Raw genomic sequence first — 27,869 nt, forward strand, 5'->3', positions numbered from 1 at the left:
CTATTCTCTCATTTCTACTCTAACTAGCACGTGGCACTGGTAGCAATCCTGAGATTACTACCTCTGAGGTCCTACTTTATAATTTGGTTCCTAATTCCATAAATTCTGCCTATGGGACCTCATTTCTTTTTTTAACCAATATGATTGGTGCCTATATGCACCACGGCAACTGGATATTCACCATCCCCCTTCAGAATGTTCAGCAGCTGATCTGAGACATCCCTGAGCCGTGCACCTGTGAGGCAGCATACCATTCGGGAGTCTTGTTTTTGACTACAGAACCACCTATCTACTCCCCTTACAATTGAATCCCCCATTGACTATAGCCCTTCCACTCTTTTTCCTGCCCTTCTGTATAGCAGAGCCAGCCACAATGCCAAGAACCTGGTTACTGTTGCCTTCCTCTGGTGAGCCATCTCCCCCAACAGTACCCAAAATGGTATACCCGTTTTTGAGGGAGATGACTGCAGGGGACACCTGCACTGCTTTCCTCCTCTACCCTAACTCATTGTTCATTCACTGTCATGGAGTCAAATTCCTGGAATTAAGTTTCTAACAGTACTGTTGTTAAACCTATGCCTCGTGAATAGTAGGGATCCATCCGGAAGGACAATTAGAAATAGGTAATAAATGCTGGTCTGGATAGAATACAATACTGTATCAAGAAACAGCTGAATGCATTGAACACAGAGAAGGAATGGACCTTGACAACATTCAACTTTTATGCTGAAGACGAGAAACTAGAAAACGTGCAGCACTTAACCTGGCTGTTTCAGTGCAGTTACAACATTAGTATGAACCAGTTGATGTGGAAAGTTGCCCAGTTACATGCAGTTCACGTGAAACAGGACAAATCGAACCTGGGCAATTATTGTGTCATCAGTGAGCCATCAATCATCAGCAAAGTATTTATGATGCCATCAATAGGAAATATGCTATCTTGGGATTTTTTTCAGAACTTAAATTTCACTAATGTTTCTTTACGCCATAGATCTGACATGATATTGAAGTCACGCATTGTTTTCTTATATATGGAATTCAGTTCTTTTGACCATTTACAATAATTATAATTTTGATGTAGATAAACCTTTGAACCTAATTACAGAAAATATTGGAAACATTCAGTAGAGCCATAATATCTGTGGAGAGAGAAAAGCAGGTGCCACGTTTCTCTTTCCACACGCTGCCGAGCCTATTGAGCATTTTCAGCATCTTGGGTACTTATTTTTAAGATTTTCAGCAGCTTTTTGCAACAGTTTTAAAATTTACAGCTTGGGATTACTCTCTGAATAATAAAGTAATTGCATTTAACTTAGAGGGAAAGAAGTGAATAAACATCACGTTTAAAAATATTAAGGGGGAGCTGCTTTTTCCGAAGAGGACCGAAGAAATGGCAGCCAGGTTCTCCAGGGTGCCTCACGCTCCTGAAAGTCCTCTATCTCCGGGGAGTAGCACGCTGTGTGCGCGCGGAGGCAGCCAGCCCGAGTTCTCTCCGCGCCTGCGCGATGCAGGAAGACAAGGGGTAGTGGTCGGCGGTCGGTGTTAAATCCGTGAAGCTGCAGCCTTTCCTTGGGGTTGGGGGGTAAGTGGGGATTCGGTGCCAACTGGTGAGGAAATAATTTAACTTGGGGAGGGTTATGACCTGCTCATTTTAATTGCCGGCGGAGAAGCAAGGTTTTTGCCTCCACCATCTGGCCGTTTGCTGGTTCCGCCATTTTAACCGTTTTCCTGTCACTTCGGCCGGGACGTTAAATCGTTTCGGCCTCGGGGAGCGGGCTGGACTGGGTTCGTTGTCATTAGTCTGGCCCAGTCAGTGTAACCTTACCGGGCTCGATCACATGGATCAGGCCGGGGCCTCGGGCAATACCTGGGAGATTGGCTTCATCGCCTTCACCGTTTGAGGCCTTCACTTCAGGCTTCCTCTGACTGCTCAGCACCAACTTGATCGATCTCAGGGCCATGCTCAAGCGCTCTTGATAAATGAGTTAAATATGACTGTACTCGCACCACTGTTCCCAACTTTTATTTAAAGAGCGGCCAATTATTTTACTGTAAGAAAGTACAGATTAGTCGGGGTTTCATCGCAATACAAAAGGACATTGCGGGTCCGCCCCAGATCAGGGAAGGAGGACTGAGATATACTTGAACAAATTAGTACTGAGGGGGAGAAGATATTCCTGATCTGAGCAGGCTTGGAAGCGATAAATTCCCAGGCACAAATAAGGGGTATCCAAGGCTGCTAAGGGAGCTCAGGGAGAAGATTGTCGACTCGCATTCATTTTCAATCCTATCTGGCTACCAGAAGAGTGCGAGAGGTCGAGGTAATGCACTACTATTCAAGAATGATAGTAGGAATAAACTAGGAAACCACAGGTCAGTGTATCTGACATTTCGAAAAAAAAAGGGCAGAATTAACTTCCACTTAGAGAGGCAAGGATTAATCAAGGATAGTCAGCAGAGCCTCGAAATATGTGAGTGGTGACATTATAGAGTCATAGGGATGTGCAGCATGGAAACAGACCCTTCGGTCCAACCTGTCCACACCAACCAGATATCCCAACCCAATCTAGTCCCACCTGCCAGAACCTGGCCCATATCCCTCCAAACCCTTCCTATTCATATACCCATCCAAATGCCTCTTAAATGTTGCAACTGTACCAGCCTCCACCACATCCTCTAGCAGCTCATTCCATACACGTACCACCCTCTGCGTGAAAGTGTTGGCCCTTAGGTCTCTTTTATATCTCTCCCCTCTCACCCTAAACCTATGCCCTCTAGTTCTGGACTCCCTGATCCCAGGGAAAAGACTTTGTCTATTTATCCTATCCACGCCCCTCATAATTTTGTAAACCTCTATAAGGTCACCCCTCAGCCTCCGATGCTCCAGGGAAAATAGCCCCAGCCTGTTCAGCCTCTCCCTATAGCTCAAATCCTCCTGGCAACATCCTTGTAAATCTTTTCTGAACTCTTTCAAGTTTCGCAACATCTTTCTGATAGGAAGGAGACCAGAATTGCACACATAATTCCAACAGTGGCCTAACCAATGTCCTGTACAGCTGGAACATGACCTCCCAACTCCTGTCCTCAATACTCTGACCAATAAAGGAAAGCATACCAAACGCCTTTTTCACCATCCTATCTACCTGCGACTCTACTTTCAAGGAGCTATGAACCTGCAATCCAAGGTCTCTTTGTTCAGCAACATTCCCTAGGACCTTACCATTCAGGGCTTTTGCCCGAAACGTCGATTTCGAAGCTCCTTGGATGCTGCCTGAACTGCTGTGCTCTTCCAGCACCACTAATCCAGAATCTGGTTTCCAGCATCTGCAGTCATTAGTTGTAGGATTAGGGAAAACCCAAAGTAAAACAAAGAACTGCAACTGCTGGATATCTGAAGCAAACAGAAACAGAAGTTGCTGGAGAAACTTGGGAGGGATGTGGAGAGAAAATAGAGTTAATATTTTGAGTTCATGGGCTAATATAGAAAGTTAAGAACACTCTAAATGTTAACTATTTTTCTGTCCTTGGATGCTACCAGACTGTTGAGTTTCTCAATAAATTTCTGTGATGACTGAAGTGTCTTTTTGTGACTGGACATCTGTGTCCAGTGCAGTACCACTGAATTCGGTGATAGGTCTTTTTCTGCTTGTGGTGAAGATCAATGATCCAGACATGAGTGTAGGAGGTATGATCAGTAAATAGAGGAGGAAAGCTTTAGATTACGAGATGATATAGATGAACTGGTTGGATGGGCTGAACAGTGGCCAATGAAATTTAATCTTCCAGGGCTAACCAGGCCAGGGAGTTTTTGTCTGCTTGGTTTGTGGGAAGTACAGAGGGAACTTTGCACTGCATGTCTTTGAAGACAGTAGGACAGGTAGATAAAGTGGTGAAGTAGCTGATGCGCTGTTCACGATTTTCCAAAATTCCTCAGATTGTAGTTGTTCAGTAATTCTAAAATGTTTTTTGAAGGGTAACTTCTCCTTGATTTAGCTTTTAATTTGCTAACCTCTGTTACTTAAATTTTATGAAAATAAATTGTCAGCATTATTTGTTTTTGTTGATTTTTAATCAGAATTCCCTCCATTTTGGAATAGTCTCAGCAGGTTGGATGCCTATTCAAGAAAGTAGAAAAGGAGAAAACAGGAAACTTTAGGCCTTGCGTCAGTGACTGCAAAACTCCTGGTATCTCTTCTTATGGAAGCCTTAAAGTCACAGTATAATTGGACAGAGTCAGTATGGTTATAGAATGGGAAAGTTGTTTTCTTTTTCAAATTTTTGGAGTTTTATGAAGTTGTAACTAGAATGGAATATAAAGGGAAGCAAGTAGTATACTTGCATTTCCAAAAAGGCCTTTATTAAGGTGCCACATAAGAGGCTAGTATTTAAGATAATAGGTTTAAAGAGTAATGTGTAAACATGGATGGAGATTTTGTTAATATGGGAAAGTGTGAAATTTTCACTTTGGTAGTAAGTAAAAAAAATTTTTAAACTTTTAAATATTGGTATTCAGAGAAACATTTGTGTGCTTTGCAGATTCCACTGACAATTAGAAAGTCATATCACACTGTATGACCTTTAATTGCAAGGGCACAAGTTAAAGCAGGGAAATCCAACAATTATAAAGAGCTTTATTGAGGCCACGCTTGATGTACTATGTGCAGTTTTTGGCACCACGTTGCAGCAAAGGTATGGTTGTCTTGGAGGGAGTACCAACATTAAGTTGGTCCCTTGGATGACAGAGTTGACCTGTGATAAGAGGCTAATTAAATGGGGTCTGTATTCTCTTGAGGCTGGAAGGAAGAGAAGCAATCTTATTGAAACATAAAAGATTCTGACAGGGTAGACTTTGAGTGGTTGCTTCCCATGACTACGAAATCATGATTTCGTAGTGAATCAGTTGTGAATCTTGGAATGCTGTACTTCAGAGAGTGTGGATCACCATCTTCAGAGCAGTTTGGGGTGGGCAGTATATGCTGGCTCAGCCAGCAACATCCCCATCCTTATGTAAATGTGTGAGGGACATTTTTTTCTCTCTCTGCAAATCAAGAATATGGGACTTGAGGGAAAAACAACTGGGGCAGAAGATTAGCCGTAATCATACTGGATAGGGAGTAGGCTCAAGGTGCCTTTTAATCGATTTCTGCTCCTGTTTCTTATATCCTTCTAAAGGAACAACAATATACATTAAAGCCCAGTCAGTGTGTGTGACTCACACATAAAGTTCCCTTGATCCTGCTACTCTTGCTGACGTTGGTTGTGGTCGTTGGGCTGGAAGATGTTGTTGAAATAAGTTTGGAGAGTCATTGTGGTATGTTCTGTAAATAGTACCTCCAGCAGCCACAGTACACCAGTGGTAGTTATAAAGAAGTCAGTGGTCAGAGAATAAAAACTTCCGTTTTATTAAGGTGCACCAACCACACAGATGACTAGCATTATAAAAGGTAGGAGAGCAGGAATTATAGAACTATTAATTGAACATCTGACATGGAAAAAGTAACAGAACCTGTTGCTGGGATCAGAGTAACTGAACACTTGGAAAAATATTAATGGATCAGAGAAAGAGTAGAAATGTTCATGGAGTCTCTTCAGTCCATTAGTTACTTCATTATTCACTACTACTTACAACTAGATGTGGCAAGATTGCAAAGCTTTGATATTGATTAATTATTATGGGAGTGCTTAGCTCTGTTTTAAACCATGCTCCTTGTTCAGTACATATGAAATCCCGTGTTCTAGTTTATTCAAGTTGGTAACTCGTTTTCAGCTCCAAGTAGAATATACAACAGAGAATTGAACCATTCGACCTAACTGTTTTATTCTTTCCATTCTGCTTACCTCATTTCAGCTTTCAGCTGTATTTTGCTAATGGTTTTCCTCTTCATCTTAAAAAGTCTTTTCAAATCTGTTTGCCTCAGCTACTTGTGATAGCAGATTTATCGTTAAAGCCTCTGTGAATAAAGGACATTCTGCTTCCCCCTCCCTACCACTTTGATTAATCAGTAACTTACTTATGGCTCCCAGTTTAGGATTCTCCCATAAATGGAAACATTTTTGCCACATCAAATTGTTAATTATTTTGCAGTCCAATTTTTTTTTAAATACAGAAAGCTGTTTAATTCTTACATTTGTAAACTTGCTCCCTACTTATCATCACCTGCTGCACTTGCATTAATTTAGGTAAATGTGATGTATTTTGGAAAGACAAATCGGGACAGGACTTCTACACTTACTGGTAGGGTCCTGGGGACTCTTGCTGAACAAAGAGATCTTGGGGTGCAGCGTCATAGTTCCTTGAAGGTGGAGTCACAGGTAGACAGTGTAATGAAGAAGGCATTTAGTACACTTGCCATTATTAGTCATTGGATTGAGTAGAGAGTTGGGATGTAATTTGCAGCTTTACAGGACGTGGGTTAGGCCACTTTTCAGTTCTGGTCTCCCCCACTATAGGAAAGATGTTGTTAAATTGGAAAGGGGAAAAAAGAGATGAGTGTTAACAGGATTGGAGGGTTTGAGCTTTAGGGAGAGGCTATATAGGGTGGGACTGTTTTCCCTGGAATGTTGGAAGCTGAGGGGTGATCTAGAGGAAGTTTATAAAATAAGGAGGGACATGGGTAGGGTGAATGGCCAAGGTCTTTTCCCCAGGGTAGGGGAGTCCACAACTAGAGGGCAAAGGTTTAAGGTGAGAGAGGAAAGGTACAAAAGGGACGTAAGGGGCAACCTTTTCATACAGAGGGTGGTGTGTGTATGGAATGAGCTGCCAGAGGAGGTGGTGGAAGCACTTAAAAGGCATTGGGATGAGTATGTGATTAGGAAGGCTTTAGAGAGAAATGGGCCAAATGCTATTAACTGGGACTAGATAAATTTGGGATACCAGAATTGAATGCAGTATTCCAAAAGTGGTCTAACCAATGCCCTGTCCATCCACAATATGACATCCCAACTCCTATGGGTGGCACAGTGATGAGCACTGCTGCCTCACAGCGCCAGAGACTCGAGTTCAATTCCCGCCTTAGGCGACTCTCTATGTGGAGTTTGCACATTCTCCCCGTGTCTGCGTGGGTTTCCTCTGGGTGCTCCGGTTTCCTCCCACAATCCAAAATGTGCAGGTTAGGTGAATTGGCTATGCTAAGTTGCCCATAGTGAAGGGGTAAATGTAGAGGTGGGTCTGGGTGGGTTGCGCTTTGGTGGGTCGGTGTGGACTTGTTGGGCTGAAGGGCCTGTTTCCACGCTGTAAGTAATCTAATCTAATCCTAGGTTTATGTACTAACCAATAAAGGCAAGAGTACCAAAAGTACACTGCATTCACTAAACAAGTGTGGTGAATAGATATTTGATTTGTCACAGCATGGACGATGACTGTGCCCAAAGAAGGAATCTATTGAGGAGGAAGAAGGAAAGAAAAAGATCAATAGCAGAAAATAATTGATATGTGAGACTTCCTCTCTGACGTCTCCCATTAATTGGGCAGTTGTCTTAACATACATTAATTGTGTTTTACTATAATATGTGGTGTGTAATAATTAAATTCCACTAACTTGTGGAAGACAATAATCGTGATCTCTTATTTTAGGAGATTCTGACAGTACCAATGGAGAACACACAAGAATCAGACTCTGCTCTTCAGTCAACTGAGATCTGCCAAAAGGGGCCCGCATTGAATATTTCTAAAAGGCCCGAACGCCGTCAGCGTTCTCGAGATAGACTGAAGCTCTTTATCTGCTCTGAATGTGGTAAGAGCTTTAACAAATACTCGCACCTCAAATTGCACCTCTTGGTCCATACAGGAGAGAAACCTTTCAAATGCCGTGTCTGTGATAAGGAATTCAATCACCCATCCAGCCTTCGCAAGCATGAGATCACACACACGGGAGAGAAGCCATTCAAATGCTCCGACTGTGGAAAGAGTTTTAATGACTCATCAAATCTGTCTCGGCACAAACGCATTCATAGTGGTGAGAAACCATTTAAGTGTAACATGTGTGACAAAGGATTTACTTATTCTCACCATCTTGTATCGCACCAACGCACACACACAGGAGAGAAGCCATTTCAATGCACAACATGTGGGAAAGAGTTCAGTCAATCATCCACACTGGTGATGCACAAACGAACTCATGCTGATAAGAGACCATATAAATGTGGAACATGCGGAAAGGGGTTTCAGTTGTCACGCCATTTGGTGGCTCACCGTCGCACACATACAGGAGAGAAAGCATTCCTGCATGAGAAGGAGTTCAAGCAGGATTCTGGTTTAATGAAACATCAGCGGATTGATACAAAAGAGCTGCCATATAAATGTACCTTCTGCAGCAAAACGTTCCGTCAATCTCACAACCTAATGGTCCACAAGCGTGTACATATGGTCAAGAAGCCATATCAGATCTCCACACGCAGGCAGGAATTTAACCAGCAATCATCCCACGTGAAGAATGACCATACACACACAGAAGAGAAGCCATATTTATGTTCTGCTTGTGAAAAGAGGTTCAAGGGCTCCAGCATTTTGGTGACACATCACACCAACACAGATGACAGTTCTTGTCACTGTGTTGGATGTGGAAAGGTTTTCAAAAACTCATCCAATCTTATCCAGCAACAGGTTGCGCTCAAAGAAGAGGACCACACAAACATACTAGGTGTGAGAAGGGCTTCAAGCGTACACGCAAATCACATGTGTGATGTATTGAGCCATCAGAATGTCCATGCAGGAGAGACTCCGTTCAAATATACAAGATGTAGGAAAGGCTGTAAAACTCCTCCATCTGTCACATCACCAGTGTAGCCACAGCCCCTGAGATCTTGTCCTCTTCTCTTCCTCTCTTCATTACACACAAGATAAAAAAAAGTTTTGGATAAAAACTTCAGCCCTTTAATCATTTCAATCTCCTATCCGTACTTTAAGCTTGATGGAATGCGTATTGCAGTGTGCCACTTGAAGGAGGTGCTGATGCACTACAATTTGTTGGCTAAGACAATTTTGAGTACATCTAGTGGGTATCCATACTCGTATCAACGCCTTTTTGGAAATTGCTTTCAAAGTGACATTTCAGAGCAGAACCTCTGGGACCAATTTAAGAATTTTATCAAGTGTAGAATCATTGCATCAGAATGTCAGTTAAAAATTGAGATTTTCTGATGTCTTCCAAGACAATGTAATGGACCCCAATTTGTTGCTCTATGGTATAGAGTTTAAAGCACGTGGAGTTCAGGAGGTGAGAGCTGACAGATATCCAGAAAAATTGTTAACTCAGTGGACAGACGTTTTTCATTGCAAAGACATTCACGGGTAGGCAGACATTTTTGTGTAAGATTTTCAGCATTGACCTGACATCACCATGTCCTGCTATATTTTCTGTCCAGGTGGGATTGGGCTTCTGGACCATCTCTCACAGGCTCAAGGAAATTCAGCATCTTTGTTTTGAACATTTGGTTTTCATACAACAGCATTTATATGTTTATATTGGCAAACCAGCTAGAGATATGGATCCCAAGTCTGCCAATATCATATTCTTCAAATTCTTTTTTTCTGATTTCATTAATACCATTGAGAAATGCAGGAAAAGACATGGGAAAATAATGGAGATGACAGTTAGTCTTGGCAGAATCTTCATAAAGAAATGTCAGCAGATTGACCTCACATTTTGGTATCAATAAGCAATTGGAAAAATTGGACTGAAGGCGGCATAGAATGCTTCCTGTGTGGTAAGCCTAACTCAACACCGATCAGGAGCCACTAATGACTAAAAAATGTTTTATCAAACTCAAATGTTCTCCCTTGAAATAAAACAAGTTTAGAAAGCCATTTATGTGCTGTTCAATATACTTCTCACATTTTTAAAATTAATTCTTTTATAAGTTGAGGACATTGATTGAAAAGCAAGCATTTTTCTGCCTGTTCCTAATTAGCATTGAACTTGCTTGACCGTTTTGGAGGGCAGTTGAAAGTCAACCATATTCCTGGTCTGAGATCATATTTTGGTCAGAGCTGATATGGATGGTAGATTTCCCTCCCTAAAGGGACATCAGTGAACCAGACTGCCATAAATTGTTTCATGGTCACTATTATTACGACAAAATTTCAATTTCTGATTTTATAAGTTTAAATTAAATTCCACCAACTGCTGTGGTGGACTGTGAACTCAGGCCTACAGGGTGATAGCCTAGACTTCTGGCTTGCTCATCCAGTGGCATCACCACTACTTTTCCACACTGTCATATTTTGCTGGATTTCTAATAATATTGAGAACAATTTAATTGTTTTCCTTCCCATGTACCCAAGTAGTCAAACTTGAGAAAACATTCAGTAATGAATATTTGATAGGTGGTGTTTCTTCTATGATGCATTGAATTTATCCCAGGTCTAAGAGATTGAGTTTTGATAAAGAGCTAAACTCTGCTTTTGCTCTACAGGTGCTGCTAGATCTGCTGGTTTTACCAGCAATTTCTGCTTTTGCTGTCAGAAATTAGCTTGTTCATGATGCTGGAGATTTATGCATGCGTAGAACTGGAGAAGGGCTGTTATTCCAGTTTCTTTGGCATCACCTTCTCTACAAGCTCAGAATTGATGTCAAAACAGAAAATACTGGAAATACTCAGCAGGTCTAGTAGCATCTGTGGAGAGAGGAACAGAGTTAACATTCCAAGTTAATGAGTCTTCATCGGGCCTGGCAAAAGTTAGAAATGTAACCATTTTTAAGCATATGAAACAGGAGAGAATGGGGAAAAGGGGAAGGTCTCTGATAGCATGCAAGATGAAGGAGATTAAATTATCAGAATTGGTATTGCAAAGCCAAAAATTAGGCAAAGAAGCAAAACCTGTCCAGAGAAGATGTGATTATGAACCACACGAGAGAAATAAAATGATAAAAGGAAACAAAATATGGGCCAGGTTTAGCCTATTTCCAACATTTTGTTTTTATTTCAGGTTTCCTATATCTATTTTTCTTTGTTTCAAATCAGAAATTGTTGCTTTGCAGTATTGAACATAGATTCAGTACAGAAGGAAATTGTTCAGCCTCTGTCATGCCTCTGTTGATACTCTGGAAGAGCAATCCTGGTTAAACTCAATTTCCTGCTTTTTGTCTGTAATTTTGTAAGTTCCTCAGCCCTCAAATACATTCAACTCATTTTTAAGATTATTAATGGTGTCAACTTCCACCCTTTTTCAGGTAGAATTACAGATCCTCATAATTCTTGAGTGGGAGGGGGGACTGTTGCAAGGAGTATAATCTTAACTCTTACAATCTCTGAATATAAACAAAATCCTTTATCCTTTGTAATGCCCTTGTCAATGTCCACTGCACCCTTTCTAAATTGATTAGTAATTCTTCACAGTGCTGTAACTGATTTTACTACACCAGTGGTTTATAAAGTATAAGCATGATTTATTTGCATTTACTTTCTATATCTTCATAAATAATCCAAGTAACCCATATGCTTTTTTAACCATCTTATGAAGCTGTTCCACCACCTTAACCTTTTTTGTTATTTGATCAAAGAATTTAACCATAACCAATGGAATCAAACTTAATGTGAAAATTCCGTGCTGACCCTCTGACTTGATAAATTTATTTTATTCATGCTAATAATTTCTGATAATTACAGATGTTAGTGATTGGCTTCTAGTTTCCTGGTTTATCCGTCATCCTCCATTTCCGTAGTTGTGTAATATTAGTAACCTACAACGGTGACACTATTTATGTATCCAGTAGAAATTGAAAGACTGTGACCAGTACTTCTGCCACTTCCACTTAGGTTTCTTTCAGCAGACTAGCATGCATTCCAGCTGCACAAAGTGATTTACCAACTTTGTACTTTTAGTATATCTTCTCTATTACTATCCAAAACATCCATAATCTCTTCTGTTGCATACAATAGAAAAAGTAGATAGTTCATTTATATCTTCAAAGGTGCAAATCCAAGGGGGTACTCATAGACGAAAAAGGGGTCCTGGACTACAAATATAAATTGGTAAGAATTACACCTCGGGTAAGGAAGACCATTACAGTATTAAGCCAAGTGCCTGGCTTTATTACAGGATGAATAAAACTGAAAATAGGAAGATCTGCTAAATCTGTATCTAACCCCGGTTGCATGACACTTAAGTGTTCAGTTCCGGTCACCAATTTAGAAAAGAGATAACACATTGGAGAAGGTGTAGGGAAGGTTTTAAAGAGTGATATATGTCGTTATATATGAAAAGAATGTCAGATTGGTCTCTTTAAAAAGAAGACACAAGGGTGGTCTAATGAAGGTGTTAAGAATGTTTTGATAATGGATCAGTGATTAGTACTGCTGCCTCACTGCACCACGCACCCAGGTTCGATTCCCAGGGTGGCACGGTGGCACAGTGGTTAGCACTGCTGCCTCACAGCGCCAGGGACCTGGGTTCAATTCCCGCCTCAGGCGACTGACTGTGTGGAGTTTGCACATCCTCCCCGTTTCTGTGTGGATTTCCTCCGGGTGCTCCGGTTTCCTCCCACAGTCCAAAGATGTGCAGATCAGGTGAATTGGCCATGCTAAATTGCCCGTAGTGTTAGGTAAGGGGTAAATGTATGGGTGGGTTGCGCTTCGGCGGGTCGGTGTGGACTTGTTGGGCCGAAGGGCCAATTTCCACACTGTAAGTAATCTAATCTAATCTAATCATTCTTGGGTGACAGTCTGCGTGGGTTTCCTCTGAGTGCTCCAGTTTCCCCTCTCAGTCCAAAGATGTGGAGGTGCTGGTGAGATCACCTGACGAAGGAGCAACACTTGTGATTTCAAATAAACCTGTTGGACTATAACCTAGTACCTTCTAACACAGTCCAAAGAAGTGCAGGTAAGGTGGATTGGCCATGCTAAATTGCCCATAGTATTGAGGGATGTGCAAAAGTACATGGCTTAACCATGGGAAATGCAGAGCTACAGGGATAGGGCAGGGGGTGTGTCTGGGTGTTCTGCTCTTTGGAGGGTTGGTGTGGATTTGATGGGCTGAATGGCCTGCCTCCACACTAGGGATTCTATGAAAATGAGATAGAGCATTACTAGAGATGATCAATACCAGATAATTGTGAAAAATTAACAGGAATTTTAGAAGGAACATCTGAAGTGGGGTGAGAATGTGTAACTATTATGGGAAGTGGTTGAAGGAAATAGAAAAATGTATTTAATGGGAAGCTTGATAAGCATACATGGGAGAAGCAAATTGAAATAACTGCAATAATTGTGAGGTGGGGAAAGATGAGAGGAGCCTCCAATGGGATAAATGTCAGCATAGACTTGTTGGACCAAATAACCTGTTTCAATGCCATATTTCCAATGTAATTTCACTACTCACTTCTTGATTTTCATTTGTATCGTTTTTCCAGCTTTATCTTCAGCTCAATGCCTTTCCAATTTGAGTGCACTAAACTGCAGGCAATGTTGCACTTGCCATTGCAGGAGACATTTTAAGTCTAATAAGAGCTTATAGACATAATCATGTAAGATACCTGTTAAAATGTTTTTCAGTATTTTGACAGTTGAAAACCTAATGACTGCTTTCAAAAAGAACTTTTTGTAAAATAGGAGACCTTGGACGAAAAGTCTCAGACATTGTTGGGATTTTATTCTACAGAGTAGCTCCCACAATATGAAAAAATGAAATAGGGGACCTTTATCAGAGACACTCACTTGGTAATATGCAGAAAGTTTTGAGCTTGCACATAGCCTGGCCATACTAATTATGCTGCCCACCAAATGCAGCTTTATTAGAATGTTAATACTTGGAGGAGACTTCAGACCAAGTTGTAGTCTACTTGGTCACATATTTAGTAAAGTTTTGATAGGTTGGTACTTTGATGGATTGAAACGATGACATCAAAGATTAATCATCTGCAGTAAACAAAATGTACACTTCTACTTGTGTGTAGGATGGGCATGGAACAATTCCTGTCTGAAGATTTTCAAGCTGATTTCCTTTATCAGTGATGCGTTTATGTAAGCTCCAAGAAATAAACATAGTGTTATCTATCCACTCTTGAAAACATCTATTGTATTGCTTATTTTTAATTAGGAAAGTCCAATGGAGACATATAGTCCAAATATGTAAGTCATGCTATTTGTAGGATAGACAGAAAAATATTTATTTCATGTTTAAATAAACCTATCAACAACAGCTAAATGTACAGCCAAATTTTACATACTGAGGCAAGTTTACTTATTGACATCCATCCTATTTTCTAATTTGTTTATTCTGGAAAAACAGATATCAGAGACAAATTTGGCTTGAAAGGGTCTAACTTTCTTTTATAATTATGGAGGTTAGTTATTGACCATTACACGGTGGCCAGTGTACTTGCCAGAATAAATCATCATGAAAATAGGGAAAAAAATGAACTATAGTGCTCTGTGCAAAACATTTAAAGCCCTCTATTCCTTTCATCCCAGCAATATATTTACAGACTTCAAGACTTCAGTGAAGATTTGTCGTTAACAGACCAAGGTGTTTTGCTCAGGTTGGCACAATTGCAACCAGTTTCCTTCTACTAAATTTTTGTTGCATTCATTGGATGTTTTGACTGGCATCTCACCTTAGGTCAGAAATCACACGACACCAGCTTACAGTCCAACAGTTTTTTTTAAATCACAAGCTTTTGGAACACTGCTCCTTTGTCAGGTAAAGTGAAGGGAGGTGCGTGGACACAAAATATAGATGGAGAGCTAATAGCAGATAATTAAGATTGTCAATTGATAACTACAAATAGCGTGAGTAGTGTCAACAGCTGAATAACAAGTGAAGGGATGACCTATGAACTGATTAAAGCAGAGGGATAGTTACAAATAATCAAAAATAAGATTGTGCTATATTTATCTGTAAAACTAAACTCACTATACTTGAAATTCAGAGCAAATGAGAATTGCCTGAACCCACTTTCCAGAAAACTTTCAGAATTTCTTAACTTCAGAATGATAATCCTATTTCTAATCTTTATTGTGCATTCACACTAACTGACTGATTTCTAGATTCTGCCACATCTTTGGACTTATTACCAGGCAACAGAGATTGCTATCTATTTTTCAATGCGCTAAACTACTAATCCCCATCTATTTACTTCATTGAACATAGGAACAGTAGAATGCCATCGAGCACCTCAAACCAACTCTGCCATTCAATAAGATCATGTGGGGCCTAACTCCATATGGTGCTTTGGGCTCAAATCCCTGATAACCTTGCTTGATACGAATTTGCCTATCTCTGACTTAAATTTAACATTTGAATCAGCATTGACCACTATTTGAGGAAGAGAGTTCCAGACCTCCACTAATCTTTGCATGTATAAGTGATTTCTTAAGACTATGCCCCTGGTCCTAGAATCTTCAACCAGTTGACATCTACCATGTCTTTCCCTGTTAATATCCTGAAAAGCTTAATTAGATCACCCCTTAGCCTTTTAAATTTATAGAGAATAAAGGCCTAATTTGTCTAATCTCTCCTCACATCCTTGTAAACCTGCATTGAATTCCCTCCAGAACCAAAACATCCTTCCTAAGATGTGGTACCCATATCTGCTCACAGTACTTTAAGTGGAGTCTAATTAATCATAAAACTGCATTTTAAAAGCACACAGATCTCTAGACTGCTCGCCAAACTCTCAAAACAATTCTAGAACTGAAACTAAACCATTCCTCCCTCTTTGTAACAAAGTAAAAATTAAAGTTATACCTTGGTTAGCACTGCTGCCTCACAGCGCCAGAGACCCGGGTTCAATTCCAGCCTCAGGCGACTGACTGTGTGGTGTTTGCACGTTCTCCCAGTGTCTGCGTGGGTTTCCTCCGGGTGCTCCGGTTTCCTCCCACAGTCCAAAGATGTGCAGGTCTGGGTGGATTGGTTATGCTAAATTGCCCGTAGTGTTAGGTAAGGGGTAAATGTCGGGGTATGGGTGGGTTACGCTTCGGCGGGGCGGTGTGGACTTGTTGGGCCGAAGGACCTGTTTCCACACTGTAAGTAATCTTATTCCTGAACCCTCCACAAAAAAAGATGAGAAGATATCTTCAAATATATTCATTTTAATTGCAATTTATTCAATTGTTCCCACAGACAATTTTGGGTTAACGCGCGATTTGGCTATAACATCACTGAAGTATTTTCGAGAATGCTTACCTCTGTTGACAATGTAACAATTCCAGTGGGGATCTGTTCGCGTGTCTCGTTCCTTACATCCGCCAACTATGCCGATCTGCGCATGTGTGACATCGGTGCCTGTCTCTGTTGTCTTCATGCTGTTCTGCACATGCGCCACTGTCTGTGCAGTTCTGTTCATGCGCAACTTTTGCACTCGTCTTCGTGTTGTACTGTGCATGTGCCAATGTCAGCTGCCGAGCTTCCTAAGAGAGGTACTATACAGAAAGCAACTTTCTTGCATTATTTAAATGTACTGTGTTAAATTTACTTTGTTTCATTAATAACTATGACTCCGACCTTCATTCAGGCTGTTTGGGTGATTTTTGAGCGATCATGAATGATAATTTTTGCTGGTCAGCCTCTAACCCCACTTTTCCCATAGGCCCCTTATTTCTATTAAGCAAGCTTTCACTGGAATTCAACTATGACGTTCGAGGATAACTACCTGTATTTTAAGTGGATTTCGCTCCAGCAATAACACGTATTTACATCAAATATTCAGGAGGTTGACATACAAATTATATTCTCCATACTCATTTTGATCTTGAGATTTATTCTCCTCAATAATTGCTTCTCTTCCTGCTACAGAAATGATTTCAAAACTGAATTGTCATAGCATTAAACTAAAGAAACAGTCTCAGATTCTTCATTTGAAAGGTTTGATAAGAAAGCTAGAAGATTATGGTCCCCTACAAATGAAACTCTGCAGAGTTGTTGGATAACATAGACTTTAAAACCTTATAGAGAAAACACCAAATTCAGTCTAATTTTCAACAATTCGGCATTTTTACTGGCAAAAAATTAATTTTAACTGATAACATCCTTGGAGCTACTGACCAGAAACTGAACTGCATTCATCAAATTGAGGGTGGCACGGTGGCTCAGTGGTTAGCACTGCTGCCTCACAGCGCCAGGGACCTGGATTCGATTCCCACCTTGGGCAACTGTGTGGAGTTTGCACATTCTCCCCGTGTCTGTGTGGGTTTCCTCCCACAATCCAAAGATGTGCAGGTCAGGTGAATTGGCCATGCTAAATTGTCCATAATGTTCAGGGATGTGTAAGCTAGGTTCATTAGTCAGGGGTAAGTATAGGGTAGGGGAATGAGTCTGGTTACTCTTCGGAGGGTCTGTGTGGACTTGTTGGGCCAAAGGGTCTGTTTCCATACTAGGGAACCTAATCTAAGTAAACGGAGCGGCTACAACAACAGGTTAAAGGATAGGAATACTGCAGTGAGTAACTCACTTCTGACTCCTCAAAGCCTGTCCAGTATCTACAAGGCACAAGTCAGGACTGTAATGGAATACTCCCCACTTGCCAGGATGAATGCAGCTCAAACAACACAGTCTATGTCATCTGACTCAGAGGAGGAGGAATGTAGTGATTGTAATGAGATCAGCAAGGTGGACTTCAAAATATGAGTTCTCTGATTGGACCTGATTAACAGCCCCAAACTAGGAGCCCTGGCTGATAAAAACAGGAGTGTCAAACATTGTCTTCACTCTGAAAGAGCTGGATCAGTGTCAAGGACTCTCCACATGAAAACAAAGGGTGACTTGGTGACAGCATACTAGCCTCTGTGGAGTTATTTCAGTTACTAGCTGCTTTGTCTCGCAGATTGTTCCAGTTTCTCATCTTTGCAGTTTAGTTTTCTAGTTCTTCTAATCTCTGCATCTGTAGTATCAGGAGACATTAAAAAGCAATAACATGACATTCTGCATACTGGAAATACTGGGAATAGGGCCCCTCAAAGGTCAGCAAGGCGGCATTTGTGTGGAGCCGCAGAAAATGGGGGAGATACTAAATGAGTATTTTGCATCAGTATTTACTGTGGAAAAGGATATGGAAGATATAGACTGTAGGGAAATAGATGGTGACATCTTGCAAAATGTCCAGATTACAGAGGAGGAAGTGCCGGGTGTCTTGAAATGGGTAAAGGTGGATAAATCCCCAGGACCTGATCAGGTGTCCCCGAGAACTCTGTGGGAAGCTAGAGAAGTGATTGCTGGGCCTCTTGCTGAGATATTTGTATCATTGATAGTCACAGGTGAAGTGCCGGAAGACTGGAGTATGGCAAACGTGGTGCCACTGTTTAAGAAGGGCGGTAAGGACAAGCTGTAGTTTGCTGTAAGTAATCTAATCTAAATAAATTGGTTAAATGATGAAGGGATACGATTTTTGATATTAAAAATGGGCGGAACGGTGGCACAGTGGTTAGCACTGCTGCCTCACAGCGCCAGAGACCCGGGTTCAATTCCCGCCTCCTGTGTGGAGTTTGCACATTCTCCCCGTGTCTGCGTGGGTTTCCTCCGGGTGCTCCGGTTTCCTCCCACAATCCAAAAATGTGCAGGTTAGGTGAATTGCCCGTAGTGTTAGGTGAAGGGGTAAAACGTCGGAATATGGGTCTTGGTGGTATACGCTTCGGCGGGTCGGTGTGGACTTGTTGGGCCGAAGGGCCTGTTTCCACAGTGTAATTAATCTAATCTAAGCCAGGGAACTATAGACCAGTGAGCGGCGGTGGGCAAGTTGTTGGAGGGAATCCTGAGGGACAGGAAAGGCAAGGACTGATTAGGGATAGTCAACATGGCTTTGTGCGTGGGAAATCATGTCTCACAAACTTGATTGAGTTTTTTGAAGTTACAAAGAGGATTGATGAGGGCAGAGCAGTAGATGTGATCTATATGTACTTCATTAAGGCTTTCGACAAGGTTCCCCATGGGAGATTGATTAGCAAGGTTAGATCTCACGGAATACAGGGAGAATGAGCCATTTGGATACAGAACTGGTTCAAAGGTAGAGGACAGAGGAGGATAGTGGTGGTGGGTTGTTTTTCAGACTGGAAGCCTATAACCAGTGGAGTGCCACAAGGATCGGTGCTGGGTCCTCTACATTTTGTCATTTACATAAACAATTTGGATGCGAGCATAAGAGGTACAGTTAGTAAGTTTGCAGATGACACCAAAATTGGAGGTGTAGAGGACAGCGAAGTGGGTTACCTCAGATTAGAACAGGATCTGGATCAGATGGGCCATTGGGCTGAGAAGTGGCAGGTGGAGTTTAATTCAGATAAATGCAAGGTGCTGCATTTTGGGAAAGCAAATCTTAGCAATACTTATACACTTAATGTTAAGTTCCTAGGGAGCGTTGCTGAATAAAGAGACCTTGGAGTGCAGGTTCATAGCTCCTTGAAAGTGGAATCACAGGTAGATAGGATAGCGAGGAAGGCATTTGGTGTGCTTTCTTTTATTGGTCAGAGTATTGAGTACAGGAGTTGGGAGGTCATGTTGCAGCTGTACAGGACATTGGTTAGGCCATTGTTGGAATATTGTGTGCAATTCTGGTCTCCTTCCTATGTTGCAAAACTTGGAAGGGTTCAGAAAAGGTTTACAAGGATGTTGCCAGGGTTGGAGGATTTGAGCCGTAGGGAGAAGCTGAACAGCCTGGGGCTGTTTTCCCTGGAGCATTGGAGGCTGAGGGGTGACCTTATAGAGGTTTACAAAATTATGAGGTGCATGGATAGGATAAATAGGCAAAGTCTTTTCCCTGAGGTCGTGGAGTCCAGAACCTGAGGGCATAGGTTTAGGGTGAGAGGGGAAAGACATAAAAGAGACCTAAGGGGCAACTTTTTCACACAGAGGGTGGTACGGATATGGAATAAGCTGCCAGAGGATGTGGTGGAGGCTGGTACAATTGCAACATTTAAGAGGCATTTGGATGGGTATATGAATAGGAAGGGTTTGGAGGAATATGGGCCGGGTGCTGGCAGGTGGGACTAGATTGGGTTGGGATATCTGGTCGTCATGGACGGGTTGGACCGAGGGGTCTGTTTCCATGCTGTACATCTCTATGACTCTATGACTCTTAGATTTGTTAGTTGAATATGAAATCATGTAGGATGTGAAAATGTAAATGACCTAAAATGTCAATGTAAGCTATTAAAAAGATATTTAATTATGAACTAAACTGTTCCGATTAATATTTATAGATTCTTGTTTCTTCTCACTTGAAGTATGATGACCATGTTAATGGTGTACACCATGTTAATCATCATTCATTTAAAATTTGTTGCTAACTTTGCATTCAATGAGGTGACCAAAGTTGGTTGAATTGAAACAGATAGAAAGATAACTGAAATGCTTTCTCAGATTTGTGATGGTTTCTAAAAATGAATGAAGTAAGGACAATTTACTCCAACTCTTCATAGCTACGCTGTTTTCTTTATCTTATACTGGAGTTAGACACTTTTTAAAAAAAAACTTCAATTTGGACTGTATATTTCATTAAGTTAGTGTGTAGTTATTTTCACAGCTAGAGAGGCTGCAGTGAGGAAATGTTATTATGCTAATGATTTAATAGCAACTTGATTTAAAAAAAAGTAGCATTCTAATAAATAAATCTGCACAGTATTTTGTTCTCACATAAGATATTTGCTCAAGTCTGAGGAGAAGCCTCTAGAAACCATTCAATTCTGATTACAATGCTGAATAAGCAGAAAGTTTCTCCAGTTAAATTTTGGGATACCTAAAGCCAATGTTTTTGGTCAGTATTCCAAACTCTGTTTCCCACTTATCAATTCCAATCTCCTCCATTGGCAACAATGACAGCAAGTGAGCTCATCTGCAATTTGTCATATTTGATCTTTTTGTATTCCACTGTAATCAAATTAAATTTACATTGGTTTTCTATGTCCATTTAATTTTATGAACTTATTCAATTAATACTGTCTGATGTATTCATATTTCTGCTGTTCATAAATGAATGATAAGCAGATGATGGATCACATTGCTTCTATGAAATCAAATAACCTAATTCCTAGAAATATCTTTCTAACCCTATCTTTCGGTCTAACAATCAGTTAGATTGTGACTGATCTGTATCCTAAACTCAGGTATTTACTTTCGTCCAAACCCCATGAAACCTGTGGATATCAAAAATCTATCACTCAAATAAAAAATTATTAATTGAGCTTGCAACTACTGATTTTTGCAAGAGGGGGATTTGCATGAAGAAATTGTTCCTAACTTCTCTCCTGAATACAGTTTGAGTTTAGGGCTATGTCTTCAACTCGCCCAGCAGGAAAAAAAGTTTGCCTCTTTCAACTTCTTTCAAAATCGAGTTCTTTCCTCAATCTAATTACCCCTCAACTTTCTACGTTCCACAGTGAACAAGCCTAACTTATGTAATTTCTCCCAATAACCTAACACTTGGGAATCTAGCAACAAGTCGGTGGGCATATAATGCACTACTTCCAAAGCTACTATATTGTTTCTAATGTGCAGCGTCCTGAACTACACAGAGTACCAATGTGTTCTAATGAGGACTGTGTGTGGTTTCGGCAAAATTTCCCCTCTATATTCTACTTTTCTTGTAATTAAGACTAGCATACCATTAGACTTTGATTTTTGTGCATAATTTGTATATTTCAGTGATTTAGTCATATGGATGACTTCACTCTTTAAATCAGCACTGTTTTGACCAATTTAACTGTCAATGGCTTTATATGTATATGCTCTCATCTACCTAACTATGACACAATTTTTTGTATCATTGGAAAATTTCAATAAATGGCTGTTGTGATAATTAATTAATAATGTTATGGCAACAGTAAACATGAACTTATCAGTTTATAACTTGCAATATCTGAGACATTCAAGGACTAAATGTTTTATAAAGGACAGATGCTCACCTAAAATGGATGTTGCAACCACCTGATCACAGATTTAGGCAACTCCGGGGAATTCATATGCAATTAATAGCATATCTCCTACCACTACAATGGTGCAGGAAATCAGTGATATTCACCTGCCTCAAACAGAAAGCCTAACATCAAACTGGGTGAGACTGGAACTATATCAGGAATATTCACCATTGCTTTCGGACAGACCACAACAATGATTTTCATAAAAGAACTGCGGAGGCCGGGGATTTGAAAGAAAGACAAAAAAAACTGCCGAGAAAACTCAGCAGGTCTAGCAACATCTGTGGAGAGAAAAACAGCGTTAACGTTTCGAGTCCAGCAACCTTTCATCAGAACTGAAAACGATTTTCAATTCTGTGGCCAACAGAATTGTATTTCCTGAACTTTGTAAAATTATTCGAGAGCCACGCTTCCCCTATCTCACCCTCAGCTTTGTTACCACATTGGGGTAACGTTTAGAATAGGAATGAGCAGTGATACACTTGCATGCTGCCTGCCACCTCACAGCACTATCTGATCGCTACAAATAGCTGTGACTTCGCCACTCAATTTCATTCATTGAGCAATGGTATCCGCTCAGCCATTCATAAACCCAGAACCGCTCCTGCTGGATTGGTCAACATCTCCCCCGTACGCAAAGTTTAACGAAACGCAGAGTCTCCAACAAATCGCTGGCTCTAACAGTCACTGAAATTGTCAACCGGCTGAAATGTTAAAATTAGAAAATGCCTGTCAATTTCAATACAAAAAAAAGACAATTAAGTGAAATTCTAATCTTAATTTATATTCTACTTCTACTGTCACGGGCTGTTTGGCATACTTTACAAAGAAATTTCATTTGTGAAGCTGTTCTCCGTTGTTTTGTAGCGATGTAGCCCCGCAATGTTCTAATTCTGCACATGCTTGCAATGTTCTTCGCCTGGTGGTAGCATTGGTTTTAAACAAAACTTGCCCATACTGAGATTACTATGTTATCTATGACTGAAACCAGCCAACAGAGTCAACACCAAGAAAATTTGCCTCTCCCTTTTTATCTATACAGGTGTGATAAATTAGGCAAAAGTGAGGATTACAGATGCTGGAAACTAGAGCCTGGATTAGAGTGGTGCTGGAAAAGCACAGCAGGTCAGTTGGGTAACCAGCAGCTGTCTGTAACTGTTAACTTGAAAGTATAATGCAACAGATTCAGGAATACAAACAAATACACAGATTGACCTATATTAACAAGCGTTGTTGCTCTTTGTGGACACTAATGAGAGGAATGAACTTAAACACAAGATTTGGCATCGATCAATTGCAGCTGTTTTAGTTTGGTTCCTATTATTAAGGAAAGCACATTCCAACAAAAGTTTTAAAAAATTGTTTGACATGTTTGAGAACTTTCATACTTTTTAAAAGCATATTGTTATGGTGAATCTGTAACATTCAGAAAATTAGGGCTCATGGGATTGGGGTTATGTTAGGTTAAAAATTGATGAATAAACAAAAAACTGAGGCTGGCGATCCTTCATCATAATTGATGAAAGATCATCGATTTGAAAGGTTTCTCTCTCCACAGATGCTGCTAGGTCTGCTGAGCATAGCCAGCATTGTAGTTTATTTTGGAATTTCAGATTTCCAGCTTTATTATAGTAACCCTGTGTACTCTCATATTAGAGTTCTCCCTGGATATGACTAACATTTACCCCACATGTAAACATTGCTTCTTTTTCATTCATTCCTGGGAGTGTGGGCGTCACTGTTGAGGCCAGCAATTATTGGCCATTCCCATTTGCCCAGAGGGCAGTTAAGAATAAAACATCTTTCAAACAAAACAAAAGTTGGTGGCATTATGGCTAGCGAGGAAGGTTGTTAATGATACAGCAGGATTTAGATCAGTTGTAAAGTTGGGCAGAGAAATGGCAGATGGAGTAATCCAGACAAGTGTGAGCTGATGAATTTTAGGTGGTCAAATGCAAGAGGAAAGCATAAAGTATCTGTCAGGACCCTTAGGAGCAATGATATGCAGAGGGATCTTTGGGTGCAAGTCCAAAGCTCCCTTAAAGTGGCAATGCAAATAGAAAAGATGGTGAAAAAAGGTGGATGGTATACTTGCCTTCATTGGTCTGGGCACTGACTATAAAAGTTGGCAAGTCATGTTGCAGCTGTATAAAACTTTAGTTGGGCCACATTTGGAGTATTGTGTACAGCTTTGGTCTCCATACTATAGGAAGGATGTGGAAGGTTTGGAGAGAGTGCCAAAGAGATTACCAGGATGTTGCTGGATTGGAATATATTAGCTATAAGAGGTTGGACAAACTTGGATTGGTTTCGCTAGAGCATCAGCAGCTGAGGGGTGATCTGATAAAAGTATATAAAATTATGAGAGGCATGGACAGGGTGGATAGTCAGAGTGTGTTTTCTCAGTGTGGAAATGTCAAATTGTAGGGGCCTAAAATAGGTTCAAGGTGACAGGGGAATGTTCAAAGGAGATGTGTGAAGCAGGTTTTTTTACACAGAGAGTAGGTACCTGTAACACACTGCCAAAACCCTGTTTATATTGGGACAGTTAAAGTCTCCTATTCTTATGGTCCTCTTATTCGTACTGGAAGAAATTTGTCTAGATATGTGTTCTTCTATCTCCCACTCACTATTCAAGAGTTTGTTGTGTACTCCTTGTAGTGTGGCTGTACCTTTTTTATTCCTAAACCCAAACCACAAAGCCTAATTTGTTAAACCCTTTAGTATATCATCCCTTCTCACAACTGTAATTGATTCTTTAAATAATTATGCTACACCCCCTCCTTTTTTGTAACCCACTCTATCCTGGCTGAAACTGTCTCTGGATATTAAGCTGTTAGTTTTGTCTCTCAATTAGTCATTATTTCATTATAACAATGACATCATGCTGTCATATGTCTACCTGTACCTTAGTTCATCTGCCTTGTTTGTAATTCTCCTAGCACTGAAATATAAGCAGCTCAACCCATCAATTTCTTTTGTTGGTCGCTTTTTAATCCTCATTTCTTTTCTCATTCAAAGTCTTTCCTCCTCACTAACTACTGAACTATCAATTTTCATGTTATCTGTGAACTTACTGATCATACCTCTTACAATATATTCCAATCCAGCAACATCCTGGTAATCTCTTTGGCACTCTCTCCAAACCTTCCACATCTATACCGTCTTACATGATGTCTAGATCAATGTTGAGAGTGTGGTGCTGGAAAAGCACAGCAGGTCAAGCAGCACCCAAGGGCAGGAGAATCGATATTTTGGGCATAAGCCCTTCGTCAGGATTCCTGATGAAGGGTTTATGCCCAAAATGTTGATTCTCCTGCTCCTCAGATATACTATCTGACCTGCTGTTCTTTTTCAGCACCGCAGTCTCGACTGTGATCTCCAGCATTTGCAGTCCCCACTTTCTCCATTTAGATCAATGTGCACAACAAACAGCAAGGGACCCAGCACCGAACCCTGTGGTACACCAATGGGCGCAGGTTTCCAATCACAAAAACAATGTTTGACCATCACCCTCAGCCTCCTACAATTAAGCCAATCTTGGACCCAATTTGCCAAATTGTTTGCATTTTATGGGTTCTTAACTTCTTAACCAGTTTGCAGTGTGATACCATGTCAAAAGTATTTTTGAAAATATCAACTGCACTTCCCTCATCTACACACCTCGCTACTTACTTAAAAAAACAAATTTGTCAGACACCATCTCCTCCTGACAAAGCTATGCTAAGTATCTTGATTAATCCTTGTCTCTCCTAGTAGAGTTTAATTCTGTCCCTCAGAATAATTTCCAATGGTTTTCCTCCCACTAATGTTAAATTCACTGGGCTGTTGTTTTAAATTTTCCAGCACATTACTTTCCCTGCCAACAGGTAATTTGTGTCCATCAATTAGATATTACTAAAGAATTAATAAAGCCTATTCCTCTCCAAACGTTTTAACACTACCAGTGAACTTTCCAATAGTGATGAAGCAATAAAATTTACAGTTTTTAACAGTACCAGCGACTGGTACCTGTTATTTCCGCTGCTAGAATGTGCAAAATAGCAGTTTTCTACATTAATTACACTTCAAAAGTATTCAAATAGAACAGAAATTGTTGGAAATGTTCAATATGTGACACAGCATCAAATGACAGAGAACAAGAGCTAACATTTCTCTGTCCGTTCGTGCAACCTGATTTGTTGAGTGCTTTGCGAAAAGTTCAACTTCTAGTCTTCAGGATCAGCCGTGTCTTCCTGTTGCTGCAACCCTGCTTCGATAGCAATAAAACACCGTGGTCCTGAAGGGGATGAATGCAAGTCAATTTTTTCAGTCACACAAGTACAGCAACATTCGGTTTGGGAACGGGTAGAAAGGTAGTAACTGAAAGCTGCAAAAGGCAAGCTCACAGACCCATTGTTGAAAGGAAAACTACAACTCCCAGAAGGCATGGCGTCACCCACCCACAAGCGGGAGGCATGCGCGTGTTGTGCGACTCTGACGTGGATGGCTCGTGTGGGTGGGCGGTTGGTGCAGTGCGCGAGTAGTCGGTGTTTGTTTGTCGGTAACAGCTCGTGCGGCCAGCCGGCGGGACAAGGTAGACAAACAGGCGAGTAAAGTTGTCAAAGGAGGGCTGTACGTCTGCTGTTTTCACATTGACCTGAGGCTGCTTTGAGTGTACAGGCACTGAGGCTGTCAGCTCTCAACGTAGGCCTCTTCAAGAGAACTCAGCAGAGATCGGACGATTTGTATTACCCAGGTCCCTATAATATTGATCGGCGCGAATTAAAGTTGAATGTAGTACAGTGCGGGTAAGTTATTAAATAAAACAGCGTACATTTTTGGCGCACCCTTAACCTGGAAATGCGTCATAAAGCGTTGACATGTAATTTTGGGAACCTAGAGAATGTCTTAGACTGTATGCAGTTCTTCATCTTTTTTCTTACTTGCACTGAGTGCAGTATTAAAAACAGCATTATTATATAATTAACAGGCCTCGACCAGGACTTTTTTTTTGGATGAGTTGTCTGTCCCTTGAAGTTAGAGGTAAGTAAAATAAACTTTTCAAATGAGACACTTATTGTTCTGATTTCATAACGTTTGGAAAATTGATGTAGAACTGCATAACCAATGAGAAACAGTTTTAAGGGCTGTGAAGTTATCTATAATCTGGAATTATTTTACCTTTTCAGAATGCATGGGGGGGTGGGAGAAAGAACTTTAAGATAATTCTATGTGTGTTTATCATTAGATTAGATTCCCTACAGTGTGAAAACAGGCTCTTTGGCCCAACAAGTCTATACTGACCCTCTGAAAAGTAACCCACCCAGACCCATTTCGCTCTGACTAATGCACCTAACACTATGGACAACTTAGCATGGCCAGTTCACCTGACCTGCACATCTTTGGACTGTGGGAGGAAAACTGAGCACCCAGAGGAAACCCACGCAGACACGGGGAGAATGTGCAAACTCCACACAGTCATCCAAGACTGGAATCGAAACTGGGACCCTGGTGCTGTGAGGCAGCAATGTTAACCACTAAGCCACCATGCTGCCCTTACAATATGCTGACAGATGAGGATTCTAATTTTGTAGAGTCACAGTTTTTACACCATGGAAAGAGGCCCTCATGCCCATTGTGTTCACACTGGTTAATTAAAATCTCTCTCTATTCTAATGCCATGTTCCAGTGTTTGACTTGTAGCCTATTATATTATGGAATTTCAAATGCTCATCTAAATGCTTAAACATCTTGAAAGTTGCCATCTGTGTCACTCTGTTTTAGTTAGTGAGTTCCAGATATCCACCTGGGTGAAAAAAAAATCCTCTCTCAACCTTCTGCTCATTACCCTGTAGTTATTGACCCCTCACCTAATGGAAAAAAGTTTGTCCCTTTGCTCCCCATAGCTTTATAGAACATAGAACATAGAACATAGAACAATACAGCACAGAACAGGCCCTTCGGCCCACGATGTTGTGCCGAACTTCTATCCTAGATTAAGCACCCATCCATGTACCTATCCAAATGCCGCTTAAAGGTCGCCAATG

The 27,869-nt window shown here is 40.8% G+C and overlaps 2 protein-coding genes across 18 annotated transcripts in view; both read left to right on the forward strand.

Moving 5' to 3' along the window:
• Positions 1–1,452: 1,452 nt before the first annotated feature.
• LOC140480068 (uncharacterized) lies at positions 1,453–14,006 on the forward strand. 4 transcript variants are annotated; one of them, XM_072574671.1, is made up of 2 exons: positions 1,453–1,582; positions 7,574–14,006. In XM_072574671.1, the coding sequence occupies exon 2, from the start codon at positions 7,592–7,594 to the stop codon at positions 8,783–8,785; it is 1,194 nt and encodes a 397-aa protein (XP_072430772.1). In that variant the 5' UTR covers positions 1,453–1,582; positions 7,574–7,591; the 3' UTR covers positions 8,786–14,006. The 4 variants fall into 4 exon arrangements, with proteins under 4 accessions (XP_072430772.1, XP_072430791.1, XP_072430800.1 ...); XM_072574690.1 differs by having other exon boundaries at positions 1,491–1,607; XM_072574699.1 differs by lacking the exon at positions 1,453–1,582 and adding an exon at positions 1,614–2,373.
• A 2,260-nt stretch (positions 14,007–16,266) lies between these two features.
• Positions 16,267–27,869, forward strand: part of dym (dymeclin) — a 559,079-nt gene continuing 547,476 nt past the window's right edge. For 3 of the 14 annotated variants that reach the window (XM_072574541.1, XM_072574648.1, XM_072574656.1), the window contains exons 1-2: positions 26,297–26,428; positions 26,813–26,865. The gene's annotated coding sequence lies outside the window, so the exon portion shown is untranslated. The other 11 variants (XM_072574569.1, XM_072574579.1, XM_072574551.1 and 8 more) reach the window with 11 other exon arrangements.

This window comes from Chiloscyllium punctatum, chromosome 1, assembly GCF_047496795.1.
Source record: "Chiloscyllium punctatum isolate Juve2018m chromosome 1, sChiPun1.3, whole genome shotgun sequence".
NCBI classification, from domain to species: Eukaryota; Metazoa; Chordata; class Chondrichthyes; order Orectolobiformes; family Hemiscylliidae; genus Chiloscyllium; species Chiloscyllium punctatum.

What these genes read in the sequence shown, in the direction of transcription:
- LOC140480068 (XM_072574671.1), top strand. Translation starts at nt 7,592, where the DNA reads ATGGAGAACACACAAGAATCAGACTCTGCTCTTCAGTCAACTGAGATC.